This window comes from Oryx dammah, unplaced genomic scaffold (assembly GCF_014754425.2).
Source record: "Oryx dammah isolate SB20612 unplaced genomic scaffold, SCBI_Odam_1.1 HiC_scaffold_29, whole genome shotgun sequence".
Classification (NCBI taxonomy): domain Eukaryota; kingdom Metazoa; phylum Chordata; class Mammalia; order Artiodactyla; family Bovidae; genus Oryx; species Oryx dammah.
Genome location: NW_024070213.1, coordinates 107,529,187 through 107,547,778, shown reverse-complemented (window position 1 = coordinate 107,547,778; position 18,592 = coordinate 107,529,187). Strand labels below are relative to the sequence as shown.

The 18,592-nt window shown below is 36.7% G+C and overlaps 1 protein-coding gene across 12 annotated transcripts in view; it reads right to left on the bottom strand.

The window, feature by feature from the left end:
• PPP1R12A (protein phosphatase 1 regulatory subunit 12A) overlaps positions 1-18,592 on the bottom strand; it is a 170,320-nt gene that overhangs the window by 73,626 nt on the left and 78,102 nt on the right. For all 12 annotated transcript variants that reach the window (XM_040234501.1, XM_040234509.1, XM_040234502.1 and 9 more), the window contains exons 3-4: positions 11,711-11,829; positions 2,392-2,551 (exon numbers count right to left, since the gene is read on the bottom strand). In XM_040234501.1, the coding sequence (XP_040090435.1) occupies positions 2,392-2,551; positions 11,711-11,829 (279 nt within the window). The remainder of the gene's footprint in view (positions 1-2,391; positions 2,552-11,710; positions 11,830-18,592) is intronic.

The window sequence follows — 18,592 nt, the reverse complement described above, 5'->3', positions numbered from 1 at the left end:
TGAGTCAATGGATCAAAAGGAATTTACTTCCAAGTTGAAGAGATGGTGAATGAAGGTACCTAGACAGAAGTAAGAGTATGCTTTAAGGCATCATGACAGAAGTTAAAGACGATATATATAGTTGGACTCATGAATGCCTGAGGATCAGTGGTAGCAGCTTAGCTTGACAGAGAAACCAATGGCCAGATGACTGATGGTCTTATGTGCTAGGGTGAAGAGTTTAAAATTCATAACAATTTCTAAGAATCCTAATGAAGGACATTAAGAGCCTGTATAACTGAATTACAAACACCACTTGGAAGCAGTCTAGAAATCCATTTAACAGGGCAATCTGGTACTCATATATACATTCACAGAAACAAGAATTTTAAGAAAAAATTATCTTCACCATATGTAATACTCTTTGATATTTTCAATTCTTTTCTTTTAAATGCTGTTTGCAATTCACTAAGTGCATTTCATGACCCACACTAATGGGCCTTGAAAGTTTGGAAAAGTTTTGTACTAGAGAGAAACAGATGAGACAAGGAAACTAATTAAGAGTTAAATGTACCATTCTAGGAGAAGGCTTAAGTTCCTGAAGTGAGTAGAGACTGAAATAGGAGGATATCTGGAATAACTGACCCACTTAAACTTCTTCACTGTTTTTACTGAAGAGAGGGAATAAGGAAGATGGATCTCTATTAGAGGCCCAGGGGGAACAAGCGCAACATAAAGGGTGCAGTAGACTCTGCTGAGGGCCAGTCTTACTAGCTTTCACATACATATAACAAAAGTCATGCAATGAATTCTTTTTTTTATATAGTTGCCAACACCTTTGCATTGCATAAGAAAAAGCAAAACACAAATTTATTGTGACATAAAAGAGCTTTTCCTAAGGATATTTGTTGGTCAATAAGTAAGTCCCCTATATACAAACCTTTAAGTTTCGAACTTTCAAAGATGTGAACATGTATTCACATGTCCAATCACAGAAGTTGGTTCAAGTGTCTGGCGTACACCACCATGTGTGTGCATCTACTACAAGTGGTTGTGCTTTTGAGTACTTTTACCATTCAATACTGTATACAGTACAGTAGTAGTACCTTATTTCAAGCCTAGGATTCCAGAAGCAAGCGTAAGAGCAGCATTGATGTACCTGGTACTGCTAAGAAGTACCAAGCAATAACAATGGAACAAAAGTGACAGTAATTAGAGTGGAGTGAGGTGAAAAGATGGAATTGGAGGCCCAGAGAAAGGATGAAGGGAGACAAGAGGAAGAAGTTAACTGAAGAACAGAAGCGATTCATGACACAGGAAATGGCAAGGGGAGTTTCTTCATCTGAGGAGGCACAGATAGCTTTTGAGTCACAGGACCTGAATGTAGAACAGGACAGGAAGGCGGCAGCAGCCTTTCAGAATGCCATCCAGGCTGCCGTGACATCTACGAGAAGAGAAAAAGAGCTACTACTACCCAGACAACACTGGGTCATTTCTTCAAGAGGGTAGATAGAATTGAACCCAGCAAGGAACCAGAACCTGTGCCATCAACGTCAAACATGAGTGGCACTGCAGCCTGTCCTCTGCCTCCTGTTGCTGATACCATCGGCAACTACCATCTCCCACCATCTTCCCCTCCTCCAGTCAGCAACTCTTTCTGTCTGCTCATTCAACGCCCACCCTGTATGACAGCTACTGTGTTGTAGTACTATACTTTTCAAGATATTGTACTATAAAATTAAACATGTTTTCTTTATTTCTTGCTCACCTTTATGCATTATTTGCGTGAAAAGTATCATAAATCTATTAAGCACAATACTATATAACCAGTTAGTTGGGTACCTAGGCTAACTGTTGTACTTACAAATTGGTGTTATGAATGCACTCTTGGAACAGAACTTGTTCATATATAGGGGACTTACTGTATAGTCTAAGTTGCCTATGGTTTAATATTATGCTAATATCTCTCTGAATTCCAGTGCTCACATAGTGAAAATCTTAAAAAAAAAAAAAAAATCAGACAAATTATATGGAAGTAAATAATCAGTACAAATCACGCTCTCAGAATTTGGTAGTATGTATTACATACAACATTGTTCTTAGTTTCTGTATCCAGAGCTCACCTATCTGGGAACCTCAAAGTGACTCTAATAATTTACCAGACCAGAAGGTAACACATAATGGTTGTCTGATACAAATTTTACTTATCAGAAAACTGCAATGGAAAAAAACAACAGGAGAATAATAAAAATTTGAGAATGAAAGAACTTCAGAAATAAAACAATAACATTCAACATTTAAGTAATTTTCAAAAACTGTTTCAAAATAACGTTAGCAGGTAGGTATCTTAAAAAAGGAAAAATGAAACAAAGAAAACAAAGCAGAAAAACAACTGTGAGAAGCAATACTTACTTTAAAACTTCTGTATAGCCCTTGGCGGCTGCAACGTGAAGCGCTGTACCTCCAGATTTTGCATGCCGGACATCACTTATATGACCACTATTTAACCACTGTCTGGCATCTCTAAGCATTATTCGTTCTTCTTCTTTTCGAGCTGCTTCTATATCAACCCCTGATATAATAAAAATAACTTTTTATTTTTTTCTCTATAGAAAATGTTTTTGTTTGGATAAAATTATCTCAATCATTTTAAGTGAAAATTAAAAGTGATATTATATTTTTGAAAACTGGGCTGCTTAGAACATGCTGGTTAAAGAAATGCAGGAATACTGTAGATATTTTATTTGCATTTTTAATTGACTAATTTTTGTCCTTAAAATTTCTTTTGGCTTTTTTTTTTTAACCTTTTCTGCTTATTCCTTTTATTTTTCAATATTTGAACATTCCCCAAGGTATATCTTCCTTTGGTTTAAAAAACAGATTTTTTTAACACAATCATATATATTTAAGTCTCAATTTTCTATCCACCTGCTTTGACTAGTTCTCTGAACTCTAGCCTAGTAGGCATAAATGTTTTTTAAAACACTTCAACTTGGAGGTCCTGTGTTCATGTAAAATTTAACAGGCCTTAAGATAGGTTATTTTCAAACCAACATGGTACACTGTTCATATCGTTAGTATCGGTTTTATAATTTTAATAATAAGTTATACAGATGTTTATTCATTTAAAAGCTTGAAGCATTGTGCTAGATTAAGGTGATAAGAGGAGGGGAATTCAGAAGGGAATAGAACCTTCAAAGAGCTCAAATTCTAAGAAAAAAAAATAAAAGAGCAAAGTTAATCCTGAAATTCTTCAGTAATTTCATGTTATCTTATGTTTTCAAATGCTGGCTATTTAAAAAACAGCACACACCACATCATTTACACTTTAGAAGATCATAAGTTTTAAGAGTTTTTAAAAAGGTGAAGATACTGCTTTTTTATCTTCTATCCCTATCATCTGGATGGGTACCTGATCTAAAGTAAAAAGGATCAGTAAATGTTTACTAAATGAAAACTATTTAGTTGTTAAGTCGTGTCCCACTCTTTTGTGACCTCAAGGACTGCAGTCTGCCAGGCTCCTCTGTCCATGGGATTTTCCAGGCAAGAATACTGGAGTGAGTTGCCAGTTCCTTCTCCCGGGCATCTTCCTGATCCAGGTTTTGAACCGGAGTCTCCTGCACTTGCAGGAGGGTTCTTTACGCTGAACCACCAGAAAAGCCTTAGGTTCCAACACTTGCCCAGAAACCTGGAGGTCATCCTTAATCCCTCCCTTTACCTTAGCTCCAGCCCTCATCCAATTAGTCGGCAGATTTTGAGTTGCCATCTCCTAGAATGTCTTTGTAATGGCTCCTTATGCTATTTTAATTCATGTCTTATGTCTCACACTTTGATGACTACAGCTGGCCCTTAATTCACTCACCTCAGTCCCTTCTGAGTCATTTCCCACATGATCACAAGACTGGTTTTTCTATACTAAAATATGATCATCTCACTTTTCTATAAAAACCCGTCCATGATTGCTAAGCTCCTATAAGACAAAGCTCAAGCTCTTAAGTGTAGCATACAAAGCCATTTATGATTTGGTCTCAAGGCATTTTTAATCTCTAGTATTTCTCCTCTATCATCACCCAGTGTTCCAACCATCTGGGATCTTCACATAGGTCAAGTACATCACTTGCCTGTGCTACTGTGCAAGCTGTTATCCTCTACCTGGAATGTATCCTTATCTTGCTTGCTTTATTTATTCAAGACACAACTGAATTGTTGAACTGAAGCTCAATCTTAAAAAAGTAGGCAAAAATGGTAAAGTATTTTTAAAATCCCAAGATTACAAAAGTACCAGCTAAAGTCATCTTGACACTAGAGATCTTATTACCACATATGAAAGAAACTAACAATAAGACTTTCCAAACTGACTTTATAAAACAATTATATATATAATATAGAACAAATAAAACCTATTATCTTTATTTACAAAGCATCACAATTTCTATAAAAAGCAATTTTACATTATAAATTTCCTATCAAAAGATAATCAGCCCATCTTATTGAAGATGTCTTCTAATGTTATTCATAAAAGAAATTATAAGGCTGCAATTGTAACACATTAAGAATAATCTTTCTACTAAAAGACTTTTCTCAGACTGATTTATTTTCTTATGCTTTTTTTGCTTTTTACTATGTCTTTTAAAACATGAACCTATTTATTATCCTTATCCTTTTTCTCTTTACCATCTTAAACAGCCTGACTGTTACTATCTTTTATTATTCTAAATTTCCTCTGGACTTGAAATAAATAAAATATCTACTTCTTACTTCTGGATTTATCTAATTTCATGCTATCTTTACCTTATTACAAAGCAATTACCCTTTGTTGCCACCAAATTGTGCATTTATATAAGTTATATATAAATAAACAACTCATGTCTAAAATTTAAGGATATATGAAGGGAAATTTCTTATGTTTGAGTAAATTCAGTTACCAAAAAACCTAACAACACTTTTCTTCCTTTTAAAATCTTTTAAAAAATACCAATGATTACAGCGATGGACAATTACATTTTTTTTAAACCTCATCGGACAATATAAATATATATATATATATAGAATATATATAGAGAGAAATAAAATATATATAAGAATATATATAGAGAGAACAATACTTGTTTTCTAATTCCAGTATTTTAACTAGGCAAGTAACCTTCAGACAGCCATAACTTCTCTCAGTATTAGTATAATGAGTTAAGAACACAGATCTGAATCTACACTGCTTGGTTTCAATCCCTGATCTGCCTCTTACTAGTTCTATCATCTTGAGCAAGACACAATCCACACTAGCATTCAGTTTCTTTATTTGTAAGTTAGGAATAATCAAAGTAACCACAATGTTGTTCTGAGGATTAAATTAATTAATATATGTGAAGTATTTAGAAGAGGAATAAGCACTAAGGTGTTAATTATCATGATCAGTTCTAAAAGTCTATGATTCTGCTTCTCTTTTATTGCCTTGTGGACTAACAGGGAAAAGATCCTATAAAGCATTTTACTGGTCTTTAATTCACCTACTGGTCTTTAGTTTATCTATAATTGCAAAACTTTTAAACAATGAAAACAACGTATACTGAACTAAATGGGGTATGATAATAAAGTGACTAGACTATTTACCATCTGTCACTACTATTAAGAAATAGTAAATGTTAGCTTATAAGAAAATGTTAGTCAATTCTCTTAGGTAAGAAAACATAAAACTGAACTGGAATTTGGTTAGATAAGAGGGGCAAAAATTGACTTGTATTCCAAGCTAAATAAAGAAAATTACTTTAAAACATAAATCAGAAATACTTTCATCTACTATTCAATTATTACTACTTTCAAAGGAAATTTACCTAAGTATGACTAGTTGTTAATCATGTATATTAGAACAAGAAACAAGAGCCAAAAGAATGATTAAATAATTTGAGAAATCTTGTCATTACTAGTGATATATTTAGGAGGCTCCTTTTATAAATTGTTCAACTCTACTGATAGATAGAGATGCCTCTATCTTTTTTTCTTTGGAATAAAATTATGTTATATAAATCATGTATTCCCATTTATTATTCCCATGAACGAATGAACATTAGGAAATATTTCTAGGAGACATTCCTGATAGAATGCAGTATGGTACTGTGATGAAGAGTGTGGGGCTCAAGGTATCTGTTACACTGTTTGGGAATAAACTACATCCAGCATCACTTTCTACCTGTTTGACCTTGGGCAAATCTCTGAACCTCCTTTTCTCATCTATAAAATGAAGAGACAGCACTATTAACCTTGTAGAACTGCTATAAGGATGAAATGAAATAATTCATGTAAAGTCTTCTGCTCAATAACTAGTATTTAGATATTTAAAAAAGAGTTAGCTTTTATTTTTAGTATCAGTGCTTCATTTTCAGTTTCAGGGTCATATTATATATTATTTTCCAGAATTTTTCATCTATTATTTGTCCAGATTTACATTTTCCATCCTGACCTCGCCTAGATTCCAACATGGCACTGAACAGTGCCATTCAGATGTGCTTTAGCAACCACAAATTCAATACATCTCAAAACAAACTCATGCACATTCTAAATTTGTTCCTGCTTTGTTCCACCTTTTTGTGTGAATTCACCCAATAATCACTTCTTAAACTGGAAATCTCAGGAGGCAAATTAGCTGGCCTCAATTCTTCCTTCAACTCCATATTCAATTACTCACCAAGTTGTTCTAATTTTACCTTAATATTTTCTGAAGACAACCCTGGCTCTTTGCTCTTTTCCACCTTAAATATAATTACATTGGCCCTACTGCTCTCTCACCTGGATTAAGTGAAGGGTCTTCCTCTGGGAAGGCATGCCACCATGTATTCCCCATTTGAGTTCATCCTCCAGATTACCACCAGCTTTATTACTAAACACTAAATCCAATCAGGTTAATTTCCTGCTGGGGATCTTTGTTGCATCTGTCTAATGCCTACAAAATAGATGTCCACCATCTAGCGCTAGTCTAATCTTTTCAAGTCTCAATCTCATACTAACTCCATATTGATTTTCTTCCTCCCTTCCAATCCTAGTGAATTCTCTGCATTTGCTATGTTTCTGATCCCTTTTCTTTGCACTTGTTGATACCCCCTTCTGACATGCCTTTTTTGTCTACCATGCCTCTTCTCTGCCAAGCAAACTCCCTCTCAAATGTCCTCTTTCTCAGACCCTTCCTGACTGAGAGCAGTCAGTCAGTCTTTCCTGTTTTCCCGCATTGTTCTGTTCCTGCCTATGTGTTAGCGCAGAGCACTGTAAAGCTGTTTATGGAGCTGTCACTTCCACCACCCTGTGAGATCCTCAAGAGCAAAGCTTGCTCCATTTTTTGTTTAAATACCCAGCACTCAGAACAAATATGCTGACACATTAATCAAAATCGAATGAATCATTACAACTAAAATCAGCCTTGCTAACAGTTTCCTTTATATAGAAAGAAACTAAAGACAAGAAGTTTTCAGTACATCTCTGTGCCTTTCCCAGCTGCTATCTCAGTTCAGTTAAGTTCAGTTGCTCAGTCGTGTCCGACTCTTTGCAACCCCATGAATCGCAACACGCCAGGCCTCCCTGTCCATCACCAACTCCCGGAGCTCACTCAAACTCACATCCATCGAGTCAGTGATGCCATCCAGCCATCTCATCCTCGGTCGTCCCCTTCTCCTCCTGCCCCCAATCCCTCCCAGCATCAAAGTCTTTTCCAATGAGTCAACTCTTCGCATGAGATGGCCAAAGTACTGGAGTTTCAGCTTCAGCATCATTCCCTCCGAAGAAATTCCAGGGCTGATCTCCTTCAGAATGGACCGGTTGGATCTCCTTGCAGTCCAAGGGACTCTCAAGAGTCTTCTCCAACACCACAGTTCAAATGCATCAATTTTTGGCGCTCAGCTTTCTTCACAGTCCAACCCTCACATCCATATATGACCACTGGAGAAACCATAGCCTTGACTAGACGGACCTTTGTTGGCAAAGTAACGTCTCTGCTTTTGAATATGCTATCTAGGTTGGTCATAACTTTTCTTCCAAGGAGTAAGCGTCTTTTAATTTCATGGCTGCAGTCACCATCTGCAGTGATTTGGGAGCCCAGAAAAAATAAAGTCAGCCACTGTTTCCCCATCTATTTGCCATGAAGTGATGGAACCAGATGCCATGATCTTCGTTTTCTGAATGTTGAGCTTTAAGCCAAGTTTTTCACTCTCCTCTTTCACTTTCATCAAGAGACTTTTTAGTTTCTCTTCATTTTCTGCCATAAGGGTGGTGTCATCTGCATATCTGAAGTTACTGATATTTCTCCCAGTAATCTTGATTCCAGCTTGTGCTTCTTCCAGCCCAGCGTTTCTCATGATGAGAAACTTATCTGCATATAAGTTAAATAAGCAGGGTGACAATATAGTCTTGACATACTCCTTTTCCTATCTGGAACCAGTCTGTTGTTCCATGTCCAGTTCTAACTGTTGCTTCCTCTGACCTGCATATACGTTTCTCAAGAGACAGGTCAGGTGCTCTGGTATTCCCATCTCTTTCAGAATTACTGAAAGAGGAAGTCCCCAGGTTAGTAGGTGCCCAATATGCTACTGGAGATCAGTGGAGAAATAACTCCAGAAAGAATGAAGGGATGGAGCCAAAGCAAAAACAATACCCAGTTGTGGATGTGACTGGTGATAGAAGCAAGGTCCGATGCTGTAAAGAGCAATATTGCATAGGAACCTGGAATGTCAGGTCCATGAATCAAGGCAAATTGGAAGTGGTCACACAGGAGATGGCAAGGGTGAACGTCGACATTCTAGGAATCAGAGAACTAAAATGGACTGGAATGGGTGAATTTAACTCAGATGATCATTATATCTACTACTGTGGGCAGGAATCCCTTAGAAGACATGGAATAGCCATCATGGTCAACAAAAGAATCCAAAATGCAGTATTTGGATGCAATCTCAAAAATGACAGAACGATCTCTGTTCATTTCCAAGGCAAACCATTCAATATCACGGTAATCCAAGTCTATGCCCCAACCAGTAATGCTGAAGAAACTGAAGTTGAACGGTTCTATGAAGACCTACAAGACCTTTTAGAACTAACACCCAAGAAAGATGTCTTTTTCATTATAGGGGACTGGAATGCAAAAGTAGGAAGTCAAGAAACACCTGGAGTAACAGGCAAGTTTGGCCTTGGAATATGGAATGAAGCAGGGCATAAGGCTAATAGAGATTTGCCAAGAAAATGCACTGGTCATAGTTGCTATCTATCTGGGCACTAATCAGGACAAGACGAACAGATAAGGTACTCTTTCTTTCTAGGTTGTGGTGCTTTATATCCATTCTTCTGGTTTCAAGGCTTGACTATCCCATTACTCCAAATTTGCGCGCTTAGGATAGAACTGTTAGCTCTTCTGCGGATTTCTTCAAGCTCTAGTTTATGACTACTGTTGTAATATGGACCTTGCTTCTTCTGGACTCCAGGTACCTTCAGCTACTTGTTACAATGCTTCAGCTCTATTTAAGCATTTAAATATTTCCTCAGTTTTAGTGCCCAAGATTTGTTTTTTAAACAGCCAGAAGTGTGTGTGTGTTGAGTCATGTTCAACTCTTTGTGACCCCATGGATGGTAGCCCACTAGGCTCTTCTGTCCATGGAATTTCCCAGGCAAGAGTACTATTTCCTACTCCAGGGGATTTCTCTACCACAGGACTGAACCCGAGTCTCTCATGTCCCCTGCATTGGCAGGTGGATTCTTTACCACTATGTCACCTGGGAAGCCCCAAAGCAACCAGGTAGTCCTTACGAATTTTCCCAATCCCAAGAAATAAAAATTTGTTTTCACTTAGCTTCTATTTCTTCACTTTTATTTAATGAACCACACTTCCACAAGACTCAGCCCTCTCTAAACAAATACTCCATATCTTATACAACATAGTTCTCTTCTGATAATACTCATTCAATCACTGCCTAGACGTACTACTACAGTGGAAATCACAGTAATTTATATATACGTTTTTAAAAGCGGAAGTAAAATACACATAATAAGATTTACTATCTTAATAATCATTCTAAGTAGACAGTTCAGCAATGTTAAGTACATTTACATTGTTGCTCAATCTTCAGAACACTTTTCACCTTGCAAAACCGAAACACTATGCTAATTAAACAGCGAATCCCCATTCCCACCTCCTCCCAACTCCTGACAACCATCATTCCACTTTCTCTATGATTTTCAGTACCTGAGGTACCTCATGTAAGTGGAATCAGACAGTAACTGTCTTTTTGTGACTGACTTATTTCACATAGCATAATACTCTCAAGGTTCAACCAGGCTCCAGCATATGTCAGAATTTCCTTCATAATGCTGAACAGTATTTCACTGTAAGTATATATTATATATTATTTATTCATCCACCCATTGATGAACATTTGGTTTTCCTCCATCTTTTAGTTATTGTGAATAAACATGGGTGTATAAAAGTCTCTTTGAAACTTTCCTTTTAATTCTTTGGTTATGTGTCCAGAAGAGGAACTGCTTTATAGAGATATAATTCACACAATTTAAAGTAAACAATTTAGTGGTTTTTAGTAAATCTGCAGTTGTGCAATTATTACCACAATCAGTTTTGGAACACTCATCACTCCTAAAAAAAATTCTATCCATGAGCAATCATCTATCACTATAAACTGACATCTCCCTAATTCATATCTCTAGCTTGTGCCTCTCTCTACTAACATATTCAACTGCCTGGATATCTAGCAGGCAAAACAAACTTAACATGTCTAAAAAAACGAACCCCTGAACCTTTTCCTATAAAACTTACTTTTTCCACAATATTCACATCTCTCATAAAAACATCACCCATCTAGTTGCTAAAACCAAAAAGCTTAGAATCCTCCCTGCCTCCTTCTCACACACTCTACTTTTAATCATGCAATGGTCTTCTTGGTCAAATTTTCATAATGTATCTAAACCCACACTTTTCTCCTCACTTTGTCTACTGCCACCCACTTCTCCCCTCGCTGTTCTCCTACTGTTGCCCTTCCCTTGCACAGAAGCCCCAGAGATCCTTTCTACAATAAGTCAGAGAATGTCACTCCTCTAATCTCGGTCTCTCCACTGACCCCCAATTTCACTCAGATTAAAAGCTAAAATCCTTCCAAAGGTCCACACGGGCTTGTGTGATATGGTCTGCTGCTCCTTCTGGGACCTCATCTCCTTCCAGCCTCTTCCATGTTCTGTCTGCTTCAGTCACACTAGTCTCATTCACTGCTCCTCTGAACACATCAGGCATCCTCCCATCCACGGAGTCACTGCTCCCACTGTATGCAGTGTTCTTTCCCCAGACCTGTATGAGTCACTCCATCGCCTGGAGAAGATCTTAGCTTAAATACATCCTTATCAGTGAGGACTTCTTGACCGTTCTATTTAAATTTGTCTTGTTCACCCCGTACATTTCCTATCTTCTTTGTCTGTTTTACTTATCTACAAAGCTTTTATTGACAGGTAACTTTATGTCTCATCCTACCGCTTACAATATACTTCTTTCAACTTGAAAAATATTAAAAAGGTGTAGAGTTAAGAATCATACATTTGTTCAAGTAGAACCTTACTGCACATATTATTAAGTAAACTGATTTTTTTCACTCAAATTATAACTGTCCTTCAATGTCAACAATTATTTATTGAAAAAGTCAAGTATTGTACTTTACACAAGACAGTTTTAAACATGCTTTCCATTTAGGTTGGTTTCCATTACCTTGCCGATTAACTTCATTCTGAAGTAGCTCTTCCATTGCCTCCTCCTCAGCAATATCTAAAGGTGTGTCTCCTTCACTGTTGACAGCTCCTACATGTGCTCCCTGACCAATCAAAAACCTGCAGAATTAAAGGAAAGAGAGTTAAGCAATGATGGTATCGTTGAAATAAGACTAAATGAATAGCTAATGAGATAAGCTTCTATGCAAGAGCAGCAATAAAAACAAAGGAAAGCATAGGCATTATGTAAGCTTTAAGAAACTACCATAAAGCATGCTTTCTTCTCTTTTTAAAATTTCGTATTTCCTAATTTTTCTGTAAGGAATACACTAATACAATACTAATACAAAGAACTCAGTTGTGTCCAACTCTTTGCGACCCCATGGATTGCAGCCTAAGAGGCTCCTCTGTCCATGGGATTTTCCAGGCGAGAATACTGGAGTGGGTTGCCTTTCTTTCTCCAGGAGATCTTCCCAACCCGGGGATCAAACCCAGGTCTCTCGCATTGGAGGCAAACAAACGCTTTACCATCTGAGCCACCAGGGAAGTCATAATACTATATTAATACTGTACAAATACTAATACAAAAATGTCATTTAAAAATATTACAAATATTTTAAAACAATTATGAAATCTTTCATAGGATTATTTCAGACTGTCTCCATTAAGATTTTTCATTATCTCCATATTGACTGGTTCCCTAACTGATCTTCACACTCCCAGTCTCATGCCATAAGCAAAAGCTCCTAACCCGAGACTCATGGACATAATGTGGAAAGTCATTCAGCTGGTACAGATATCTTAAAATACTGTTCATGCTCATCAGTCTTTTTAATGTGTTACTGAAGAAGAATATACATACTTTGCAGTATTTTATTTTATGCATCTGAAATATAATACTAAGAACAGATTCACAGGCTTCATTACACCTGCCAAAGGGATCAAGGGATCCAGATACAAAATGGTTATGAATCTCTCTCACTATACCAACTGCACATCTTCCAGAATCATCTATTTGATATGACTGGAGTCAATTCTCAATTTAAGATTCTCTGAATGGTTGTCCATGCTAGGAGAAAACACATATGACCCTTATTGATCTGGTTTTATCTTATTTTCAGCCTCATACTCTTCTTTCCACATTTTAGACTCCAACAATATGGAACTGTTTGTAGTTCCAGACTAAACCATGTTCTTTTGGCATCCATGATTTTACTTTTATGTAAAGAATGGTTCTTTTTTTCTCATATCCCTAAATCAATCTACTCTTATTCGTTTATTTTTATAGGTTAAATGACAATATATGCATTATAAAAACAGTGAATAAGAAAAAAAAGCCCACAGAGTTTTTAAAAAAGAAAAAAACTCTATGACTCTTTTATTGTCATGTTCCCTCTCAGAGATAAACACTATCAATAGCATGGCAAGGATCTTTCCAGTATCTTTGCTATAAATTTATATGTTTGTATATAGACAAATATACATAGTTCCTTTTGAGGTTCTTTTTGTAAAACAAAATTAATGGGATTACTTTAAATGCACTAGAATGCAACACTTGCCTTCTAATAGCTGAAAAATATTTCATGATATGACTGGATCAATTTTTTTTAATACTATCTTGCTAATGGATGTGTTCTTAAATGGACATTTGACATTATCAATCTTTAACATTTTTCTCAATGTGATGAGAATAAAGCACCTTATCATCATTTTATTTCCTGACTACACAGGAGGTTGAAAATATCTGGATACGTTTACTAGCATTTGTATTTTCTCCTTTTGTGAACTTTCCATTTACATCTTTCACTTTTATTTTTAATGTCTGCATTAATTCCACAAACACTTACAGGATGTTATAGATTGAATGACTTTGTGTTCCTCCAAAATTCATGTTGAAATCCCAAACTAGCAACGTCATGGTATTAGGAGGCAGGATTTGGGGAAGGTAATTTAGATATAGATCAGATCATGAGGTTGGAGAATCCATGATGGGATTAATGTTTTTAAAGAGGAAAATAATAGAGCTCACTGTCTTTCTACATTGAGTACGCAGCAAGATGGCAGCTGCCTCCAAGCCAGGAAAAGGAGCCCTCCCAAGACACAGAATTGTGTGTCTTGAACTCTCTAGTCTCCAGAACTGTGAGAAACAAATGCCTGCTGTTTAAGCCTCCTAGTTTATAGCAGTTTTCTTACAGCAGTCAAAGCTAAGACAAGTGCCTACTATGTATCGAGCACTCTGTTACATGTCAGGAATATAATAGCAAACAAAAACAGATGCAGGGCTTCACCTCAATGATTTTATAATCTAGAAAGAGAGCTAGATTATTTATCTAAATTAATGTAAAACTTTGATGCCTTATGACAGAGACTTTTAAACCTCTATAAGCGAATTGATAGAATTATGATTTAGTAAGGTCAGGAAAGGATTCCCTGAAGAATATATACGTACTAGCAGCAAACGTAACGGAAGGAGTGTGTATGCCAGAACCAAAACCCTGTGACAGGAAACGTGTATGACTAGACAAGTGCTTGTGTCCCTGCTAACTGGCTTCAGTAGTGTTTGACTCTGCGACCCTATGGACTATGGCTAGACAAGGGCCTGGTTCATTTTCCTGGGAGTAACTGAAAAAGAATTAATCAATGTCTACACAGTTTCTGTCATGTACACCCCGAAGTTAGTGTTTATTTTGTAAGATCCTTAAATGATCATTTATGTGTTTCAAGAAGATCACTTTGTACAGTATGGAAAACAAATAGAATGGAGAAAGAAAGCAGGCACACCAGCTAATGAGCTACTGCAGCAGTAGAGAAAAATTATTTTGGAAGTTTGAATTTGATGGAGGAAATGGATAAATTCCAGAGATATCTAGGAGATCCTAGAGATCAGCTGGATACAAGAAGCAAGGACGAGGAAGGTATCTATGATAAACTCAAGTTTTTAATTTGTATGGATGGCTATACTAAGTCACGATTCACAAAAACTAAGTTATTCCCTACTTCTAATAGACATGTTGCAAGTATACTGTCACTACACTACATTTACATTACACTACATTTACTATATTGTCACTACATTAAAAAAATATTTCTGACAGTGTTCTGTTATGAGTGAAGTTTAAAGGTTATATGAAGTCAGGTCTGTCGACCTTTTGCTTTAAGAAGGGTTTTCCCAACTAGCTATGAATATCTGTGTGGAGACATAACTTTTATAAGACACACAGACAGAAAGAGAAAGAGAGAAGAAGGAAATAATATATACCAAAAGTTAACAGAGGTAACATTAGGAGGGTCTTGCTTTGTTTTTTCATCCATGCCTCACGGCACCTGGGGTCTCAGGTCCCCAACTAGGGATTGAACCCACACCCTCCGCACTGGAAGCGTGGGGTCTTAACCACTGGACCAGCAGGGAGTCCTGCATTAGGAGAGATTTGTATTAGTGGGGATTTTTCCGGGGGTGGGGGAAGGGAGTGGCATTTGTTATCCTAGTTTTCTTCAGCAAGTTCATTTTGTGTATGTATATCAGACCACAAAAGTGGCTACCATGCCATTTTGCAGCCTGGTTTTTTTAGACTTAATAATATGTTATAAGCATTTCTCCTTATATGAAGCAATGTTTCATTTTTATGATGTTCGCAGGACATCTAAAAACAGAAGTCATAGGTGAATTGAAGCAACTGTTTCTGTTCACAGTCTTTAAAGTCGTAATATAAAAGTAATGAATAACATATACATACTATCATGTGTAAACAGGTAACGAGCAGGAAACTGCTGTGGAACACAGGGAGCACAGCTTGGTGCTCGCGATGATCTAGAGGGCTGGGGTTGGGGGAGAGGGAGGGAGGCTTAAGAGGGAGGGGATATAAATATATGTGAAAGTGAAGTCGCTCAGTTGTGTCCAGCTCTTTGTGACCTCATGGACTGGAATTTTCCAGGCAAGTGTACTGGAGTGGGTTGCCATTTCCTTCTCCAGGGGATCTTCCTGACCCAGGGATCAAACCTGGGTATCCTGCAATACAGGTAGATTCTCTGAGCCACCAGGGAAGCCCATATATAAACATAACCCTATGGACTGTAGTCCCCCAGGCTCCTCTGTCCATGGGATTCTCCAGGCAAGAATACCGGAGTGGGTTGCCATTTCTTACTCCAAGGGATCCTCCAGACCGAAAGGTCAAACCTGTGTCTCCTGTGACTCCTGCATTGCAGGTGGATAAAGTTGAGCCATCTATATTTAGCCTAGGTATTAAAAATCATTCACGAGATGTAAAGACAGAGTAAAAGGAAGACCTCAGAGTGGCTGCAGTGCTTGCAGCAGAGGGAAGCAGAGTCTCAAGGAGATACCAGGTCAAAGGCAAAAAAGAGTCAATCTAAAATTTATATAAGCAGGAAGGATGTTAAGAGAAACCAACAAGAGTAAAGCTCTGAAAACTGCTGGCCGGAAGTAGGCCCGGGAGCAATCCCCGAACCAAAAGTTTAGGTATAAATATGTACGCATACAATTCACAAATCTCTCTAGCACTCTCAAACTACTATTTGCAAATGTAAATTTTAAGAGATATGTCAATCAATCAATACACCTCATGGCATTCTTATTTACTACCATGAATAATCTGAAAAAATCATTCAAAGATTGGTTTGGTGAGGAAAAAAAGCATAAACATTTAAATTCTGCAGACTTTGGGTATGGTTCCCACTTCAGTTTCTTGACAGCTGTGTGATATTCATTAACTTAAAACATCTGAAGCCTAGTTTATAGATAACTTACAGGGTTGCATTATGTTTAAATGAGTTGATGCCTAAAAATAAAGTTAAAATTCTATCTTTTATCACATCATGAGAAATCATCATATTCAGAAAACAATGTTTAAGATAATGTGAAACAAAATAACGGTGATCTGGAATACCAGAAATTCATTTTGTGGGACCCTTGGAGATACTGAAAACAGACAGCTAGATTTCCTTCAGAACAAAAAAGGCTGGGTATTATAAGCAGCTCATGGGACTCCTGATTAGGAAAACACACTATATTTAAGATTTCTTGAGGGGGAAAAAAAAACCAAAAACACAAAGATTTCACATAGGAGTCCCAAAGTGGAAGTCAGAATATTTCTGTTTCTCAGACAGGTGACTTTTTAGAACACTTCAGGGTTTATAAAAGAGGGAGGGGGCAGGCTTGCTCACTCATGTTTGACTCTGCGACCCCATGGACTGTAGCCTGCCAGGCTCCTCTGTCCATGGGGACTCTCCAGGCAAGAATACTGGAGTGGGTTGCCATTTCCTCCTCCAGGGGATCTTCCCAACCCAGGGATCGAACCCATATCGCCCACAGTATCAGGGGATGCTTGACTGCCTGAGCCACAGGGAAGCCCAGGAGATGCCACCTACTGAATGATTAAAATCATTATATATTATTGGAGAGAAAAACAGTGGGTTCACTGCTAGGTTTACTGAGATTTTTGATCATCTAACAATTTTAAGTCAATAAATAATTTTGGGTAATTAATAAACCTCAAAATCAAGACATGATCCAAAGTATTTATACAAAATTACTGCTTATGTGTTAATCTAAAAATCTAATAAAAGGTGTAAAACTGTTAAGTTAATGTATGCAACTTGGATGTTGTATATTAGATGGGTAGGATTCGATCTTGGTTAGAATGATTCGGTGTCAACTGAATTTGAACGACAAATTTGATGGATTCTATTAATTATCTTGGATTCTGAGTTTTGTCAAAAGCCAAACTACAGAAGAGACTGCTTGAGAAAGAAGCTAATGAAAACACAGTGATTAGAGACAGAGATTTCATCAGCAAGAACTAAATAATGTACATTGTTATTTACTGGAGAAAACCTAGTATCAAGAGGCTGTTTTAACCAATATGTGGATTTTTCATGTATTCAATCCATGAATTTTTTAAAAATTGAAATGTCAGTGTAGCCTTAAGAAAAAAGTTCTGTTACACAGATGAACTCAAGATCATTACGGTAAGCAAAATAGTCACAAAAAGCCAAACGTATGATTCCACTCATATGAAATGTCTAAAGTTGTCAAAATCATAAAAATAACAGAGAGGAAGGCAGTTATCAAGAAACTAGGGGAGTGAGGAGGGGCAATTAGTGTTTATCAGGTAGAATTTTAGTACTGCAAGATGAAAAAGTCTATTGTGATTTGTAGCAAAAAAAAAAAAGAATAAACTTAACATTATTAAAATTGAATATTACGTTTCTATCACAATTAAAAAAAAACACAAAAGTCAGAAAACGACTTAAATAACTGTTTCTTGAAAATTCAAATGAATTACTCAAAACCATCCAATGAGACAGAAATTACGAAAATTAAGCTACCTGAACTTTTCAAAGATGGTAAGTAGAACATTAACTTCAAAAATAAATGGTATTTACTTTTGAAGTCTCTGAGCAACGTCACAAAATAAATATAAATAACCTTATGCATCTTCAGTGGGAATGTATTCTGCTATCTCATATTTAAAGTTCTTTATCATAATAAAAAACAGCTGAAAATAATTGTAACAGTAAGAATCCAAACAAAAGTTATGACCTGGGACTTCTGAGAGTTTTTTTAAATTAACAGTTCTTCCCTCAGCGCTTGACAAATGTTGAGCCACGTCTTTCTGGTCTCCACGTTTCTGAAGACAGGTCTGTTTTAGTTCAGTAACCCCCACCCCAATCTTATAGTAATTTCTTTCTCATTGCTTCGAATTTTTACTTTGTCTTTAGCTTTCAGAACTGAAAGGTTTATCCTGTTTCAAATTTGCTAAACTTCCTAAATCTGTAGGTTTATACTTTTGCCAAGTTTAAGTAATTTTTTAGCTATTATTTATTATTTCTTTAAACACTTCTCCAGCCATGCCCTCTCTCTTCTTCT